Source organism: Pseudorca crassidens, chromosome 2 (genome assembly GCF_039906515.1).
Source record: "Pseudorca crassidens isolate mPseCra1 chromosome 2, mPseCra1.hap1, whole genome shotgun sequence".
Classification (NCBI taxonomy): Eukaryota; Metazoa; Chordata; class Mammalia; order Artiodactyla; family Delphinidae; genus Pseudorca; species Pseudorca crassidens.
The window spans coordinates 184,165,073-184,182,787 of NC_090297.1; the positions used below are offsets into that span (position 1 = coordinate 184,165,073).

The 17,715-nt window shown below is 61.1% G+C and overlaps 2 protein-coding genes across 3 annotated transcripts in view; both read right to left on the reverse strand.

Moving 5' to 3' along the window:
- The window catches only part of CACNA1S (calcium voltage-gated channel subunit alpha1 S), a 61,281-nt gene extending 58,880 nt beyond the window's left edge, over positions 1 to 2,401 (reverse strand). For both annotated transcript variants that reach the window (XM_067729859.1, XM_067729858.1), the window contains exons 1-2: positions 2,083 to 2,401; positions 420 to 525 (exon numbers count right to left, since the gene is read on the reverse strand). In XM_067729859.1, coding sequence (XP_067585960.1) covers positions 420 to 525; positions 2,083 to 2,234 — 258 coding nt within the window. In that variant the 5' untranslated portion in view covers positions 2,235 to 2,401. The remainder of the gene's footprint in view (positions 1 to 419; positions 526 to 2,082) is intronic.
- A 630-nt stretch (positions 2,402 to 3,031) lies between these two features.
- On the reverse strand, positions 3,032 to 4,233 carry ASCL5 (achaete-scute family bHLH transcription factor 5). Its single transcript, XM_067729860.1, has one exon. It carries the CDS (start codon positions 4,231 to 4,233, stop codon positions 3,691 to 3,693), a length of 543 nt encoding a protein of 180 aa, XP_067585961.1. The 3' UTR covers positions 3,032 to 3,690.
- Between the last annotated feature and the right edge of the window lie 13,482 nt (positions 4,234 to 17,715).

Sequence of the window (17,715 nt, forward strand, 5' to 3'; positions counted from 1 at the left end):
GGAGAGTGTGGCTCTAACACATGTGCTCTCTCGCCGTCAGGCCATCCCGGAAAGGCAAGCCCCACGGAAGCACGGTCCCTCCGGGTTACAAGCAGGGGAGGGAACTCGGCATTCAGCCCCCATCGCTGGCCCTACAAAGCCTCAGTTTCCACATCTGTCAAATGAGCCTAGTTTAGGGGCCATGGGGAGGAGGACGTGGCTTACTGGCGCAAGGAGCTCAGCACAGCGCCCCTGGCACAGTACTGATATCATGGAACCCAGCCCGGCCAGGTTTCCCTGCAAAGCTCTGAGCCCCTCAGCCAGTCCTGCAGGTGGTGGGGACGTGGGGTCTGTATCCTTGGGGGCTGCAGCTCCAGTATCATCTAGCAGCGCGCAGCCTGGGCAGCAGGCCGGCAGGAGGAAGGGAAGACCGCTCTTACCAGGCCGAGGTTCAGAGCGCTGCTGTCGTCCTCCGGCATGGGCAGGTACGCGGCCAGGGCCACACAATTGGCGAAGATGGTGAGTAAGATGATGGTCTCGAAGGGTCTGGTGCAGGGTTAAGGAGAGCCCTCGAGTGAGGCGTGGGATTCGTGGGATTAAGGGGAAGGGCGCACTGGGGGTCTGTCTGGACTGACTACAAGGCCAGGCTGATGGGCCCACGTTGCCCTCCTGCAGGGCACAGACGGGGCCAGGCTCCTGTGGGGCACCCGCCTCCCTCTCCTCCAACAGGAAGCGTCCACTGAGACGCTTTGGGACCACGAGGCTCTGGCTCCTGGCTGGGGGCTACTCAGCCTCAAGGCCCGGGGAGTCTTAAGCCCCCGTCTCAGTACCCATCCCCCCAACCCCCCAGCTCCACCGACCACTGCTCTCCCCGCTCCGCAGAGCCACGGCCAGACACGCCGTGGCGTCCTCGCAGAATCAGCAAGGGAGGCTGGGGCTGCTGCGGCCTGGGCTAAGCACCCCCGGGAAGCGGGCCGGGAGGGATGAAACCTCGACTCTGCAGCCTGAGGAGGCGACGGTAACCGACGGTAACCGACGGCATCCGTGGCCCCAGGGCCATGCACCCACCCACACAGGCCCTGCCAGCCATTTTCCGGAGGGCACTCCCACCAGGCTCCCTGGATTTGCTGGTGAGTAGCACAGCCTCCGGGGAGGCTGACCGTTACAGGGTGGCTGTGGAGGGCACTGAGGGGGAGAAGCGGGGAGGCCCGAGCTCTTCATGCGTGGTTGGGGGATGCCCTGTACAGATGGCTAGAGGGAGACCCCACGCCTTTCCCAGCCACCTTCCTCTGCGGTTTGAAGAGAGGCGGCCTCGGGGCAGAGGACTGGACAGGGGACAGGATGCAGGCGAGAGACACGGGTGGGGAAGTCTGCCCCCGACCCCCAGACAGGAGGGCACGAGGCTCCTGGGTGCCACGTAGGGGCAGGGCTGACTCCTACCCAGACCTTCCAGCTCCGCCTGGGTTTTCCTTGTCCCTGCGGCTCCCTTACTCTCCTTTCTTCTAGGGAACAGCTGGTGGGAGCCTGGTCTTCCAAAACCCTTCAGAAGTATTTCAAATATGCCCGAGCAGCTCACTCAGCCCCCACTTGACGATGGCCTCCCCCCTCTGCATCTCCTTCCTCTCTGCCCCAAATAAGCTGGAAATTTTCATCATTCTTCCTCGCAGAGCTAATGCCAACGTAGAAGGGGGCTCATGTCCCTGTGCCCACGTGGTGCCTCCCACCCAGGCCTGCTGTCACAGCAGAGCTCGGTGCAGGCCCATCTCTCCTCCCCGCCCTGCCCGCTGTCGCCTCCCCCCACCCCAGTCCTGTCCCATAACCCAGGGAGGCTGAGAGGAGCCCTCGACGCTGGGGACTGGGGATTTGGGCACACCTTCCAGCACCTTCCAGAGACACTACAGAGGCACTCAGGCTGCCTCCAGGACCTGGGCCTCAGCCCCGGGGGCCCCTGCTCCTCGGTTGAGGGCTTCCTTCGCAAAGGCTCCCTGCTCCATCGCCAGGCCCCGGTCTCCGGCCCCCCAAGCCTGTGATCTGTGAGCCCCGCTCCTCGCCTCCCCTGACACACACACACACCCCGTGCAGCCCCTTGGCCCTGAAGGATACTTCCATTCCACGATGCTGATGCAGGCCCTCCTCACGGGGTTCTGGAGAGTCAAGCAGAACAAGGCCCGCGGCGGCCTGGGCAGGACCTCGGGAACCGGCTTCTTGGGCTGCTTCTTCCTCAGGCCCTCATCCTGGGGCGAGGACGGCTCCATGGCTCCCGGAGCCTCAGCCTCTCTCCTGCTCTCCACCCGCTGCCCTCTCTTCCCCGAGTCCCCAGTGCCCCTGCCTTGGGGACTGGGCGGCTGAGCCCCTGGGCGAGCCTGCCCTGCTGAGCCAGCCGGGGCGGGCCGGGGATCACTCTCCCTGCTCCCAGCGAGTAAAATTAGCCTCCACGGGCTCTCTGCTGCCCAGCCGAGCTCCCGCGGCCAGGCAGCTGTCATTCCTCCCCAGTCCAGCCAGTGACAGCCCAGTATGTCCCCAGGGAGGCTGGGGGTGGGGCTGGGGGCTCACACATGGGTCTGGGCTGGGGCAGAGGGAGACAGGATGGAAGGTTTGAGGCTGGGGCGACCGAGAGCTCACGAAGTGCTATGAAGCCACAGGCTTCAGACTAGCCCCTTGGTGTCAACGTTCAACCCACCCCTCCCCGCAGGCCCAGGACACTGTCCAGAAAGGGTGCCGGGTGGTCCAGCTCAGTAGGAGTCCACAGCCCTCCCTCACATCTCTACCTGCAGCTGTCAGGCCAAGATCCTCCACCCTCACCCCATGCCTACGCCCCGTGGGGGGGGCTCCTGGCTGTGCCCACCTTTCTCCCCGCCCCCCCCCAGCCTGCCCCTAGCTGTGCAAGGGGCGGTGTCTATCTCTGGGACTCTGTGCCCTCCCCACACTGCCCCTGGCATGTACTCTGTAAATGTTAGTTGAATGCATGAGCTAACAGAACACCCCACACAAGTGCTTGAGTGGGAAGGAGACAGGGGCGCCAGGGAAGGGAAGGCGGACAACCACCCGGGAATCACAAAACCCAACGTCTTTATTTAGCCCCGTCGTGCAAACACAGCGCCGGTACACCCATGCGGTCCCCATGCCCACAGAGTACAGTCTGAGGGGGGAACACGCAGTCCTCACCCACCCCAGGGGCGGGGGGAGGGGGGAAGGAAAGGCCCACACTGGGGCGTGGGGTGGGTAAGGCCCTCCATTAAGGAAGCCGGAGGGCACCACCAACGCACACACTCCGCCGCCTCCTGGGCTGAGTGCACGCTGAATCTGGCCTGCGCCTCTCCCTCTGGGCTCCTCTGGGGGGCGGGGGGTGGGGGAGGTGACAAGCAAGTCCTCGAAGCGGACGCTGGCGTCTGAGGCCATCTCGTGGAGAGCAGGGGCGTGGCGTGCGGACCAGAGCAGACTCGCCTCCTGGGCTGCGCCCGTGGCCACGGAGGGCGGAGCAGGACCTCCACGACCGGGGCACCTCCGACCTTCCCTGCGCGGGGCTGAGGCCCAGTCGGAGCCCGACCCGGGGGTGGCCGGCATGGACGGGGTGCGCGCCCTCGCCGCCCCCCGACAGCCGCTCTGGCCTCTCTCGTGCCCCCGCTGGAAGGGACGGGGCCGTGGTGGCGCTGGCGGAGGGAGGGTGCCGCGGACGCTTGAGCACCCCGAGCCCGGGCGGCCCCAGCCCGGTCAGTGGCTGCAGTCCTCCGACTCGAAGAAGGGCGAGGAAGAGCAGCACGACGGCTCGGACGAGTCGGGCGCCAGTGGGGCGCGGCCGCGGGGCTCGCGGTGCCCAGGGCCGTCGGGGGCGACGCGCAGCAGTTCCTGCAGGTGCTTGATGTAGCGGATGGCGGCGCGCAGGGTCTCCACCTTACTGAGCCGCTTCTCGGCCAGGGAGCCAGGCAGGTGGCCGCGGAGGCGCGCGTAGCCCTCGTTGACGCAGCGGACGCGCTGGCGCTCGCGCTCGTTGCGCTTCTGGAGGAAGGCGGGCTCGAAGGGGTAGTGGCAGGCGCCCAGGGCGCCCGGGAAGGGCGCGCCGGGGAACGCGGCCGCGTAGGCGTCGCAGTAGGGCGGTCGGGCGGCGCCCGGGTACAGCAGGAAGGGCACGGCGCCCAGAGGCTCGGCGCGGGCCGGGGTCGCCGGTCGGGGAGGGGGCCCGATGCCCAAAGGCAGGCAACCGGGGGGCGTCGCGGGCCGGCGGGCCGCCAGCGCCCGGCAGAAGTCGTCGTTCATGGTGCCGCGCGGAGCCGGACCCGGAGCGTGCCCCGAATCGCCCCGACTCGGGGTCTGCGCGCCCTGCCCTCGGAGCGAGTCACATCGCCAGCCGCGGCTCCGGGCGGCCGGACTGGTCAGGGCTTCTTTTCGCTCTGGGAGCAGGCTCCGAGGTCCCCCTAAGGCGAGCCATCGCGGCGGACCATGAGGCCTCTGCAGAGGCTCCGCGGGCACGTCTCAGAGCAGCCGGCAGGGATGTGGGGTGGGCGCGGGCCTTCCCAGGGCGCAGCCCTGCAGCTCCAGCGGGCCCCGCGCCAGGGTCTTGGTCCTCGCGGCCCTCGGGGTCCCCGGGCTGTGCGCCGGGCAGGAGAGGGTCCCGGGTGCCGTCTCTAAAGAAGAGGGTGAACATATCAATTAGGAGAGGCCTTGTTGCATCGTGGGCCGCTTTGTGTCACCCCGCCCTCCAACGCGATGGTAAGCATCACGAGGGGAGGCAGTGGGATGCAGAAGACATACGCGCAGAGCAGGGTTCAAATCCCGGTTCACCCCTTGATGCTTGGGTGCCCTCTCTGAGCCAGTTTCCAGTATGGAGATAATTAAAACATCCCTCCCAGGAGATGAATACTGAATGAGGATCAAATGAGAAAAAAATACACCCAAAGACGCCTCCTCCAGGGCCTGCCTTATAAAAGGTGCCCAGCGACGTCATTTCCTTGGAGGAACACGTCTGGTCACTCGCTCCTGCCAGGGCCTCACATCTGGAGGCTCTGAGCCTGCTTACGGAGTTGGCAGTGGAAACCCCAGCGGCAGCCGTAAGGCAAGTAAGGGTGGGACTCTATTGAAGGCAATGCATCTTTGGTTCAGAGGAGCCCGCATGTGGTCAGGACTTTCAAAGCCCTCCCGTGTGGAGTGGTACCACCAGAGCTCTCTGTGCCCCAGTCCCGGGGGGGGAGGGGACTGGGATGTGCCCCCTCAGCCCTCCTGGGTTTGTCCTTTCTGCCACTCAACACAAGTGCCTGTGATTTCAGCTCCGTGTGGGCAATGCTTGTTGCATAAATGAGAGGGAGGGTGAGACAGGAAGCTGGGCTGGTAGGGGGTGGGCCTAAGTCACACGCAGCCCCTTTCCCAGACTCCAGGATGCTGTTACTTCAGAAATAATTGGCCTGGTTTGCATTTAAGTCACCAACTCCTCTCACCCGCGGTTATCAGATTCCACTTCCTCGTCATGTCCTCTAGGCATTCTCTCTGACCCGCCCCCTCCCCGTGTGTCCAGTCGATGCCATCCTGCACTTGTCACACTGCCCTCCACGGGAGATCTCAGGGTTCCCTGAATGAGCAAGTGAGCGGGTGCTGCAGCCCACGTAGCAGTGATGGGGCAGCAGGGCCTCAGATGCGGGCCAAGGCTTCGACCTGACAGAAGGCCCAGCTCTGTCCCTGACAGGGGAAGGTCGCTGCCACACTCGGGCTCCCGGGAGTCCCCTGCACCTTCTCGCCTTTGTCCTTTATCCGGGTCCCAGTCTGTTCCCAGCTAGCTCTGCCCTCCTGAACGGAAACCGGGAAGATTCAACAGCGTTCAAAGCACTGCCCTCAAGAGACCGTGTGAGGCTGCAGTGCAAAGTCACACGCCCCTCCCCCGCCCCGCAGCCTCCCAGGGCTCCCCTTGGAAGGGAAGTGTCCTTCAAGGGACGGTTCTAGAAAATCTCTTCCAAACACCCCTCGGCTCCGGACGCTCTGCTCATTCCTGGCCTCACCCTCGGCTGACACGGACCAGGCGGGTCATGGGGGCCTCTCTGCTGCCCCCGGCCCTGCCCCAGGCTGATTGCCTGAGTTCTCCAGCCCCCGACACAGACTCTCCAGGCTGTGCGTTCTGAGTCTGCAACCAGATAGTAAACCGCCGGAAGGCAGGGCTTTCTCCCATTCTTAGGTGGTGCCCCTCAGTCCCTCGCCCAGTGCTGGGCACGTAACCAAAATTATTTGCTATCAGTGCTTTTGTTTTATAAAACTACGGGGTCCAGGGCTTCCCTGGTGGCGCAGTGGTTGAGAGTCCGCCTGCCGATGCAGGGGATAGGGGTTCGTGCCCCGGTCCAGGAAGATCCCACATGCCGCGCAGCGGCTGGGCCCGTGAGCCATGGCCGCTGAGCCTGCGCGTCCGGAGCCTGTGCTCCGCAACGGGAGAGGCCACAACAGAGAGGCCCGTGCACCGAAAAAAAAAAAAAAAAATATATATATATATATATATATACATATATATGGGATCTAGACTCTCCTCTCCTGCATGATCCCTGTCTATTCATATTTGACTTAATTATTTAAATATAATTTGATTGAGGTCAGAAGCTCATTTACATCTAATGACAATTTTAATAAATACAACTTAATATCTATTTGTGTCAATTCAATACCTATTCATTTTCCTCACATGCTGTTTATATTTTTTATGACTCTTCAGAAAAGTCACTCAAGCAAGAAACCTCGCAGCTTGACCATGTATTTCTTGAACTAGTTCTCTTTTTACTGTTAGAAAAGGACCGATAACCTGGCAGCGAGCTCAGGTGAGGGCACAGCTGCAGGCGAAGTGTGATCTGCATTTTCCTCTGCGGAATGCTCTACCCTGGCGAGGAGCGGAAGGACACCGGGTATAGCAGGCTATCCTCAAGCGGCCTGAGAGCACGTACTTCCCGAGAGAATCTGTGCGTGGGACTGCCCTCGGCTCTGGGATGGAGTGGTGGACAAAATCCATGGTGAAATAATAATAATAAAATAATAATAATAATAGCGATCGTTTATTACTCTTGCTGTGCAAGACTTCGTGCCAAGTGCTTTACGTGAAACATCGCACTTAATTCCTACATAATTCTTGTGAGGTAGGTGCTAATTTCATCCGGTTGTACAGGTGAGAAAACGGAGGATTGTAAAGGTTAAGTTACTTGCCCAAGGTTCCACAGTTAGTGATCTCATGAACTAGTAAATGCTAGTCAGCCCTACCCTTCTCCCCCTGCCCCCGATTCTCTCACTATTTCTCCTAGAGCTTCACGTTTGAACCAGAAGTTCAGAGGGGCTTGTGCTGACCTAACACGAGTACCTTACTAAACTATGACTCCTGTTGAAGGGGATGTTCCACTGCAGATTCTGATGATCACGCTGTTTGAGCTCCTGCCCTGGTAAGAGTGGTACCACAGCTCACCTGGGTGGTCCTTGGGAAGGTAATGGCCCCTTGCAGATGCTCTTAGGAGGATGGCCACTGACTTCTGTCGTTGGGAGGGGAGGACCGAGTTTAACCAGAGTCAAGTACCGGGAGCCGTACCCCTGGGAACGTGGTGAGGAACCCCCTCGCCTGAGCTTAAAAACACGAATACTGGGATCTTCCTTAACCTGCAGTACCTGGACAGGATCTGACCAGCAACGGAGAACCAGCCCATGGGCTCAGCGCCCAGACTGGGCCGAACCAGTTGTCGACAGCGGCACCGTGTGGCCGTGAGGAGAAATGACAGTAGCAGGTTGCTGAAATTCCAGGTCCCGACTCCGTCATAACTACCCGCCCCGGGGACTGAGTCCCCAGGTCTTTTGGAAAATTCGGGGTACTGGAGGACTCCCAAGAAGAGCCATGGGGTCTCTCGTTAACATCGACTACTTTCCTCCCTGAGTGGGTGGATCAGTTCACGTCACTTAAACGTTCACTATACAAATACATAAAAGACGCATCGTTAAACATATTTTGTTTCCTGCAATTTATTTGTAACAGTATGAAGCAACTTACTAGCTAAAAGCCTGCTTCTGAAATAGCGCGTGGGGGGCTGGCCCCGCCCACGTGAGCCGGAGGAGACTACTGTCCTGGAGGGAGGGGTTGAAGCAATACTCTCCACCTTTCTAGGACCCTAGTTCCTCCCGGGCGGGGGCTCTCGCCCTCCGCGCCTCAGGTGTACTTTCCCGGGCCTGGGGGCAGATGTGCTCGGTGGGAGGAGCCTGATCGTCCACGAAGCTCACTGCCCGATGGAGCTGTCCCGGCTGCCCTTTTATGACCAGGACGTGTTCACAGTCATGCCCGGCACGGTCATATATTGTACAAGGAACGTGGTGACACCCAGTCCAACTTGCAGCAGACAGAGTCAGGAAGTCCCAAGTGGGGTCTCCTGGGCCTCCTTCCCCAGTCCTTGCTGCTCCTAATTCTGCATCAGGTGGCATTTGCCCCACCCCACCCTAACAGCTATTAGCTACTTGTGGTCACATCCTGCCAGAGGCTCTCCCTACCACCCCCCATGGCGCATCATTACAACTTCCTGTTGACGGCTTCATGAGCACGGCCTGCCCACCCCAGGCCGTCCCTGTCCTAGGAGTCCGGCGTCACCCGACCCCACCTCCCCCTTTCCCCAGCCCTACACTCTTTGTGGCCAGCGGGCAGACAGAGAACACTCTCCCCGGAGCCCTTCCTGACCCCATCTCCCGCCCCAAGTTGTAAACTCCAAGTGCAAGAACTCCTGTCTCCGGCTTCATCTTTGAAACACACAGTCCCCGTTGCATAAATGTTTGTTGATTGACACTGGGTATCCCTGGGGAGGGCTGAACCATCTTGATGGAGCAAGGGGGCTGTGACCTCTGAGTGGGCTGGACCATCTACAGAGCAGGTAACATAATTCTCCCTTTCCAGGTTTTCTTACTGTCTTCACCGGGACCGGAGCCAGAGGTGGGGGACTGAGGCCAGAAATTGTCTGAAAATGTCACTTCAAACTCGGAACAGGGCTCGGGAAGTGGCTTTGGGAGAGGTGAGTTCACTGTCCTCTGCCTCTCCTTCCACTCAGGGGTTCCTACAGCGGCTTGTGTGTGGTGGAGCTTATCGGCACCTTCATGAAGACATCTTCCAGAGCCTCTCCTACCCCTGCCATCCCAAACTGGGAGAATTTGTAAGGAAACCAAGGACTCAGAATGACAGCACGCATGGGCTTCACCCATCCCCTGCCTCCAGGCAAGGCAGCCGCTGAAACCTTTCCCGAAAGGGTCCACGAATAGTTGAGAAATGCAGCCCCTTTATTCAATCCCTGGAGATCCCCAGGGCGCATCCCAGAGAAAGCCCTGCAGGAACGAAAGCTGCTTGCGTTTAACCCAGAAATCCCCAGTGGGCCTCAGAACTGGTTTGTTGTTTACTTTTCCTCACGCCTCCTAACATCCAGTAGAATACATTTCAGGGAATTCTACCTTAAAATCTCCAGGATAAGCAAATGTTTTTTTCTTTTTAAAATAAGAAATGTCACCATCTCCCTTAGGAGTCTATCTTATAGCCTGTAATTACTTCTAGGAGGATAACCTCACCACTCCCTCCTTATATATCCAACACACCCAACCGAACGATCAGAATCTCCTCGGTACCACGCTGGATCTGACCAAGGAGAAGGGCAGCCAGGCCCGGCAACCAGGACCCCACAGAGGGCCCTTGAGGGCTAGAAACCAACGCCTCCTCTTCTGGGCAGCTGAAGGGCCTGGCCGGCTGCTCTCGGCCTCTGTGCCCCTCTGGTCCCGTGATGAACGAGGCAGCGCTATTCACGCACGGACCTCAGCCCAGAGCCTGCCTAGCCCCCCTCATGCCCTCCACGCTGTGTTCCCTGCCACGGGGTTTGCCCCAGGCCACTGCCTGCAGCCACTTCCCGAGAGGAGCCGTGCAGAGCTCTGAGGCGGTGATGGAACCAGGTGCCCAAACACGGGGACGCTCGGCTGGGACTCTGGAAGGAGGGGAAAGGCATGGGGAAGGAAGGCTGCCATGGATTAGGTGGCTTTCGATGCCTGGCCTTGCTGGGTGCCCTGCTCTCCTGTCTCCTGTGACCCTCAGCCTGTTTACAGAAGAGGAACTGGCTCAGAGAGGCTGGGACAGCTGCTCAGGGTCACACAGCCGGGGTGCAGCTCACCAGGGTCTGTTTAAGGTGATCCACGAGGACCTTCTTAGCCAGGCAGGTGTGCTCAACTTTTCGGCAGGAGTCCTGATCTTTATAGGATTTCTTGGGGGCCAGAGTCGGGGGAGGGGCTCGTCCTCTTCCTAATTCCCTTGAATGTACCCGGCATTTATGATGCTGGGGAGTCACAGGAAGGTGTTTGGGGAGGTAGCTGCCCCCAGTCCCCAGGAAGAATATCGGGCTCCCCGGAGCACCTCACGGGCCCAGGAGCCCCCCCGAGAGGCAGCCCCACAAGCAGAAAGCACGCTTTAGGCCAGACTCTCCTAGACCGGATCCCGGCTCTGCTTTCACTGGCAGAGGCGCTAATTCTACAGACCTCAGTTTCCTCACCTGCAGAATGGGGGCAGTGACACTTCAGAGGTTATTGTAAAGTTAAGAGGAACCTACGTGGGTCACCTGGCACCTAATAGGAACTGAATCACTGGCAGCTGGCATTGCCAGCACGGCTGGGGCGGCCCTGGAAAGAGCCCCTGAAGCTCTAAGATCCTGGGATGTGGCTCTGACAGGCCTGAGTCCGCAGATGCCACCCCCGACACTGCAACTGGACACAGCACCAACGCCCGCGTCCAGCGGCTCCCCAGAGCCACGTCTGTCCTAGTAGACGTCCGGAGGGAAAATTCTGTACATGAGGGCCTGACCCTTTTCTCAAGTCTTTGAAGGACTAGGGTAACACAATTCTCTAAATAAGGTGAATGTATTCACTGTGCGTCCTACCGCCTACCTGCGGATTCACCCGCCAAACCTCTCCTGAACCCCTTCCGGAACCCCATGGAGGGCGGGGTTCAGCAGAGGACCACCCAGACTGCTGTGCCCAGGTGGGTGGGCAAGGCAGGACTGCACCTCACACTTCCGCTCTGAGTGCACTCACTACAGCCCTGGGAGGTCATCGTCCCCATGTTCCAGACGAGGAGATGGGGGCACAGAGAGGTTAAGCAACGTGCCCAAGGTCACACAGCTGGTACAGGGCAGAGCTGGGATTCATACCCAGGCACTGGGGCTCCTGAGTAAGTGAGAGGTAGGAGCCAAAGGAGGTGAGGAGAAAGTGAAGACAGCAGCGTGATATTCTCCGTGTCAGGCGCTCGTCTCAGTGACACCTGTGCGTGCACACGCTCACACACGCATGCACAGTCATTGAGTCCTCACTACAAGGTAGGGACCACCATCACCCTTGTTTTACAGATAGGAAAGCTGAGGCACAGAGAGGTAAGGGAACTTTCCCAGGGTCACACAGCTGATGAATTTTGAACTTGGCATTCGAGGCAAATTGGTGTACACCTTGGGACTGGCCAGGCATCCTCATCCTGTCCAGGAACGAGTCTTTCTTAACAGCCCAAGAGAATGAGTAAACCTGAGACTCGGAAGAAAGTCTGCTCCAGACGGCGTTCCTACAGCCTCACCCCCCCACCCCTGCCCCCTGCTGTCAGTTACACCTCAAGGGGGAGGAAGGGGCTACAGCTTAGGTGCCAGGACATCTGAACTCTTGGCCCAAAGCCACCAATAAGTGCTAATGCGACTCGGTGGACAAGCCTTACCCAGAAAAACGGCCTCTCACCGGACTTCAGAGAGGGTGTGTGTAGGAAGAGCTCAAAGGGGTCCAAAGCCTCATGGGAGTGGTGCTGGGGGCGCAGGACGGGGGCTGGGGAAGGGAAGGCAAAGGCGGGACCCTGACCAAAGTGTCCACGGGAGCCCAGCATCCAGCCCGCCTCCTGGCCAGAAGGATGCACACTGCTGTCAAGTGCACCTCCGGTGAGGCCCTTCCGGTCACTGCCTGCACACGCACGCCCTCCAGGGCAGTTCTGAGCCCTTGGGATTAGTCAGTGCTAACTTCAAGGGAAAAAGAGGAAGGGAAATCATCCCATGGGCGCCGAGAAGGCACCAGCAGCCTAGACCAGGTGATTCTGCGGAGGACAGCGGCTCTGACGGGAAATGGGGCTGTGCCTGAGGCTCCCTTGGTGATGACCGGTCCCCTGGGGCGGGGTTCACGGGCCGAGGGGGCAGTGCGGAAGCCTCCGCCCCCTGCCGCGACCCCGCTGGGCCATCAGCGTGGCCATCTCCCCACCACCCCCGGGCCTGCTGCCAGCTGTAGCACCGACATCAGACAGAGAACCGTGCTTGGGGCCCAGGTCATCGCTGACTCAGGGATGGAGGAAAGGGGCTCCCTTCGCCACAAAAGGGAGCCTCCCTTCTAGGTGACTCGCGGGGGGGGGGAAAACCCTGGGTCCACAGAATAAATGTTTGAGGTTTCCCGAGGCCCCTCCCGACCATCGATTTGGGGCGTTTATAGGTGGGAAGTGACCCTGGCTCCGGAGCTCCCGGAACGCAGTGATACCTCGGTCTGCAGGAGGGGGGAAGCTAACTCTCACTGCTCACACACAGGTCTCGTTGGGTCGTCAGCGCGTCCTACAAGGAAGGGGTCTTCAGCCCCGTGTCACAGGGAGGAAGTGGCTGGCAGGGCCGGGGCAGGCGCCAGGTGGGCCCCCAGGTCCCTCTCCTGTGCGTGCGGGATGCCCAGGACCCTCCCGGCTGTCTCATTCGTGCAGTTCCCACGTTTTAGAGAGAATCGGAGCTCTCTGCATCTTGTGGAAAACGTGGCTTACGACAGGGGCTCTGGGGCCACTTCCCAGCCGGGACCTTGAGCAATCCCATCCGTCCTCGGCGGGGCGGGGGACGATCAGCACGGTCCTGGGGGAGAGCCCACCGGAAAGCATCCTCGCCAGCACCTGCCTGGCTCCCGGCGGCGGCCCCGACCTCACAGCCGCTCTGGACGTGCACATCGCCACGCTCATCTCCCGAAGCATGGCTCTGACCGCGTGGCTCCCAGGGACAGTCCATCGCTCCCTGGACCTGCACGCCCTCGCTGGGCGCTGAGGGGCCTCAGCTCTCTGCGCCCCCAGCCCAGTCCTCAGAACCACCCGCCTTTCCTCTGGCGCCTCCCCTCCCCGCCTGGGGCTGCTCCCCGCCTGGGGCGCCAGCCCCGCTTCCCAATGCCCATCCACATCCTGCACCTCCTTCCAGAACAGTCTGGGTCTCTTCTTGTCCACAGTACTCCCCGGCCTCTCCTGTTCTTTCTTCCTCTTTCTCCCCCAAACGCTCAGGCCTGTGCATTTGGGGATGCTCTACCGGGGGCCCCCGGCCTGCTGTTCCCCCACCACCACCTGTGTGCCTCGTGCTCCCTCAGAAGAAGGGCAGGCCCGTGCCTCCTGCATCCCAGCCTGAGGCAGGGTGGGCCCTGCTCCCGGCACCCAGGGGGTGCCCACGCGTGTGGTCACCTGCGCGTATCCCGAGCTGATCGGAGAGCGTCACCGTGAAGCCGGTGCTCTCACGGGCGACATCTGGTATCTAAGGTCTGCGTGGAGCATCTCTGCAGAGGTTGTGGGCCTGAAAATGTGTAACTTTTCTATCTAGATGCTTCCTTTGGGAGTGGGGTAAAAAGCACAGGCCCTAAATGGGGGAAACATGGAGTCTTAACAGGAACAGACCTCGGCTGACCTGACAAGGAGGCAGGGCACCCTTCCCTGGGCACCTGCCAGGTGCTCGCAGCTATTTAATCCCCTCGAGATGACTTTTCATCCCCCATTTTGCAGATGGGGAAACCAAGGCTTGGAGAGTTTAAGTGAGCTCATGTTTCCATAAATGGCAGGACAGAAAAAACAACAAAAATATTTCCCCAGCCCTCGCCCTGTGCTGGGCACTAGCGTGACCTCTTGGCCTATGCGACCCTCACAATGGTGTGACGAGGCAGGTACCATGTAACAGGTGGGGGGGGGGGAGACCAGCCAAGCCGGCGGCCTGTGGTCACACAGCTGCTAAGGGACGGGGCTGGGATCTGACCCTGGCGGCCCGCTCCAGAGGCAGTGCCCCGAACCGCTGCCCTGCACACCCAGGCCCGCTTCCACGCCAGACACGGGACAGGCTCTCCCCTGCCCTCACCCCTCACATTCAGTTCCTCTCCAGGACGCCCCCCCGAGCTGATCCCCGACCAGAAAATCCACACTTTAGTCTCTGGATACTGGCAGGCGGCAGGCATCCAGCCCAACCCAGAAAGACGCCCCGCTGGTGGCGATGCCCTGGGCAGCTCGGCTAACCTCCCCTGCTCCCCGCGGAGGTGGGTGCGGGCCCCCACCAGCAGGTGGCCGGCTGCTTTCTCTCCCAGGGCAGGTGACCGAGCCCTGCCTAGCTGTGCTCCAGGCCGGCGGAGCCATCACGATGCCCGTTACCTCTGAGGCTGCTCCTCGCACAGCGTGGCTCCGCTCCGGGCCGGTGACCGGGGCCTCCCGGAGGACCAGCCAGGGTCCCGCCGTCGCCCGCGGCGTCCTCGGCCGCCTCTGGCCGGCTTCCCGCCCCGGCACAGGAACCAGGTACACGTTACCTGATTAAGCTTCAAACGGTGACACACCCAGAAGGGGAGGGGGAAGGGCGGGGTGGGGGCACCTGTGATCTGGGATCAGCTCCGAGGAGGAGAGAGGGCCACCCTAGGCTCCGCTGATTGGCTCCTGAGTCCCCCAGCAAGACTCACAAAGCTCGGGGCCGGAGCCCAGGGCCGGTGGAGATGCTGTCCTCCAGGGCTGCCCGGCCCAGGGCCAAGGGAGGGCTGGCACACCCGGCCCGGGGGCGGGAAGCTCCAGAGCCTCTAAGACAGGCGTCTGTGCAGCAGGAGGGCGCTCGGGCAGTGCACGGGGTCCGCAGTGAGAAATCCCAACGGTTGGGGGAAGACTGCCCCGTCTCCAGACTGGCTTTGATGATACCATTTTGGGTGCTGGGTGATCACTGCACACCCCTGGGGCTGAACCGGGAGCTAGGACGCCAGCCTCTGCGGGGACGCGGCTCCAGGACCACCTGGCAGCTGAGCCAGAGGGGCCCTTGGAGCTCACCCAGGCCACCCTCCTCGGTGGTCAGCGGACGAAGCTGGCACCCCGAGCGGGCAGGGCTGGCCCAGGACACACAGCCGGCTGGTGTGGCCTGTGGAGCGACAGCCCAGCTCTGTCTGGCAAAGCCTGCTGACCTGGGGGAGTCAGCAGGAAGGGGGCAGCTGTGTCCTGGCCGCTGCCTCGTCACCCTGTCGCATGTTGAGTCCCGTGCGGCTTCCTCGCGGGCAGGAGAGTGGGGAGTGGGCTGAGGGGCCCCCAGCACCCCTTGAGCAGCAGTGGGGAGACGCCCCTGCCACGCAGACACAAACCACACCCAGCAGACACTTACACATCACCCCGTGAGGTGAGTTACTATTCCCGCTTTTCAGCTGAGGAAACAAAGACAGATTAACTTGCCCAAGGCCACACAGCTGGAAGGGTCAGCGCTGGGCCTGGACTCAGGCAGCCTGGCCAGTGTCGCCATGCTTGGCTGCTACACGATGAATCCTTTCTGGTAAAGTCCAGGGTCTCCAGCCCGGGGTCTGTTTGGAGGCTGGTCTGAGCCGCCCTGCACCATCGGGCCAGCAGAACCTTGTCAAGACCCCCTCTCAGTACTCTGTCACCCTGTTAGGCCAACGGGGGCACTGGAATCTCAAGTTGTCCACAGGTGTCAGAGCTGATGGTGGCCCAGAAGCCAACTGGCCTCACCAAACCAGCACCATTGGCACGCGGCTCCTTCCAAAATTTCTCCCCCAGTTCTGCCGTTTCTGCCATGTCTGAGGACCCCTTGTACTCGGTGTCTTCCTGATAGTTTTCCTTACGTGTACCCACTTCCCTCCTTTCACTTGCCCTTCACATGAACATTCACAAAATCATGCAGTTCACGCGCTGGTTACATTTTGATCCAATGCACAGTAAGATAATCACATAACTACTAGAAGAAAAAGCGCTCTTCTGGGCACCACCCGAAGTCGCCTTGCACACGTGGGCCGCCCTTGGGGAAACACGGGCTGGCTTCAGGTCTTCCCTCTCCATCTGGAGAAGCTGATGCTCGGACAGATCGTCTGCGCCCGGTCGCACGGCGACGGACAGCAGGGCTGGGGCAGGGCCAGGCTCCGGACGCCCGGTGGAGCCTTACCCTGCGTGTCCGCCCTGATGCAGGAGGCCGAAGAGGCCAGGGGCCTCGGGTCAGCCGGTCTCCGGCTGCTTGACCCACACCCGGGGCCAGGGGGCCACGGGACTCATCGCCCCCGGGGAAGTTCGGGGATTTGCCTGGGGCAGAACTTCCACAAGGTGGGATCTGCCTGAGGGCTCAGGGTTTCTGATGTCACAGCGCAGGAAGTCCCCCCCGGCATCTACAGACCCTGGCTGGCGGCTGGGGGTTATGCTGTCACAGTGATGATGTGAGTCAGAAGACCCAGCACCCCGCAGGGCTGTCCTAAGCGCCTTAGACAGTAACGACGTGTTCCTTACACCCACCGTGAGGTGCCTGCGGCCCTGGAGTGAGAGGCAGAGCTGGGGTCTGCACCCGGCTGCTGGCCCAGAGCTCATGCTCTTAACGCCCCACCCGCTTTACTAGATGGAGGACCAGCCTTCTGGGGTTTTGGTCCCTGCCCCTCGTCTGACGAGCACTTACTACAGGCCAGGCCCCGGGCCGCAGTATCATTACGGAAAAGGAGACTGCCTCGGACAGCAGGGATTGGAAGGGCCGCGCAGGCTCAGGCTCAGGAAGCCAGGTCCGTCCCGCTTCCAGGCCCGGGCATCCCCCGGGCACTCCTGGCCCGTGGGAGTTGCGTGGCACGGAATGCAGGTGCCCAGGGATGGACAGAGAAGCCGGGCCCGGGCATCCCTCTTCCGGCCCTCAGTCACCTCTTCAAGCTCTGCCCCCGCTTCAGCATGCCCAGGGCAGGGCTTGGGAGCGGAGGGACGCAGAGCCTCCTGGGCACCTATGGCTGGCACCCCCTCCACCCCAGGTGAGCGTGTGTCTGGGGGGCCGTCAACGCCCCTCCAAGGGTCTCAGAGTCCCCACCAGTAACTCCCGCCAATTTGTCTGGGGTTGATGATCAGAGGGGCTGGTGGACGATGGTCTCAGTAAAGCACTCAGGCCCTAGGGGAGCTCCCTGGTGGCCCAGTGGTTAGGATTCTGGGCTTTCGCTGCCGTGGCCCAGGTTCAATCCCTGGTTGGTGAACTGAGATCCCACAAGCCGCGAGGCGTGGCCAGAAACAAACAAAATAACCCCTCCGGCCATAGGCCACGGGGAGCCCTGGAGGGTCTTGAAGGAGTGAAGTGACGTGATCGGAGTAATGCGAGCTCCCCGGTGCTCCCCACGAGAACCCCAGGAGAGATAATGAACTGGGCGGTGGTTGTCGGGCAGAGGGAGGAAACAGGTGCCCCAGCTGCCAGGACTTCGTGAGTGACCGGAAGTGGGACCTGCAGCCCAGGGAGACTCAAGTCTCCAACGAGCTCCTGGTTTCCGGCTTGAGCACCTTGGCGACTGGTGGCACCACCGACGCAGATAAAGGAACTAAAAGCAGCCAATTTCCAGGCAAGGATGCGTTTATTTTTGGACGTGCTGATTTTGACAGGCTCTGTGGGCCCCAGCGGGGAGGGTCCGGCTGAGGGCCAGGTAGATCTGGAGCTGGGGGTCAGGTCTGGGCTAGAGTCGGAGATTCTAGAATTAACGTCAGGAAACCCCCCGAGAGAAAAGCCTCGGAGA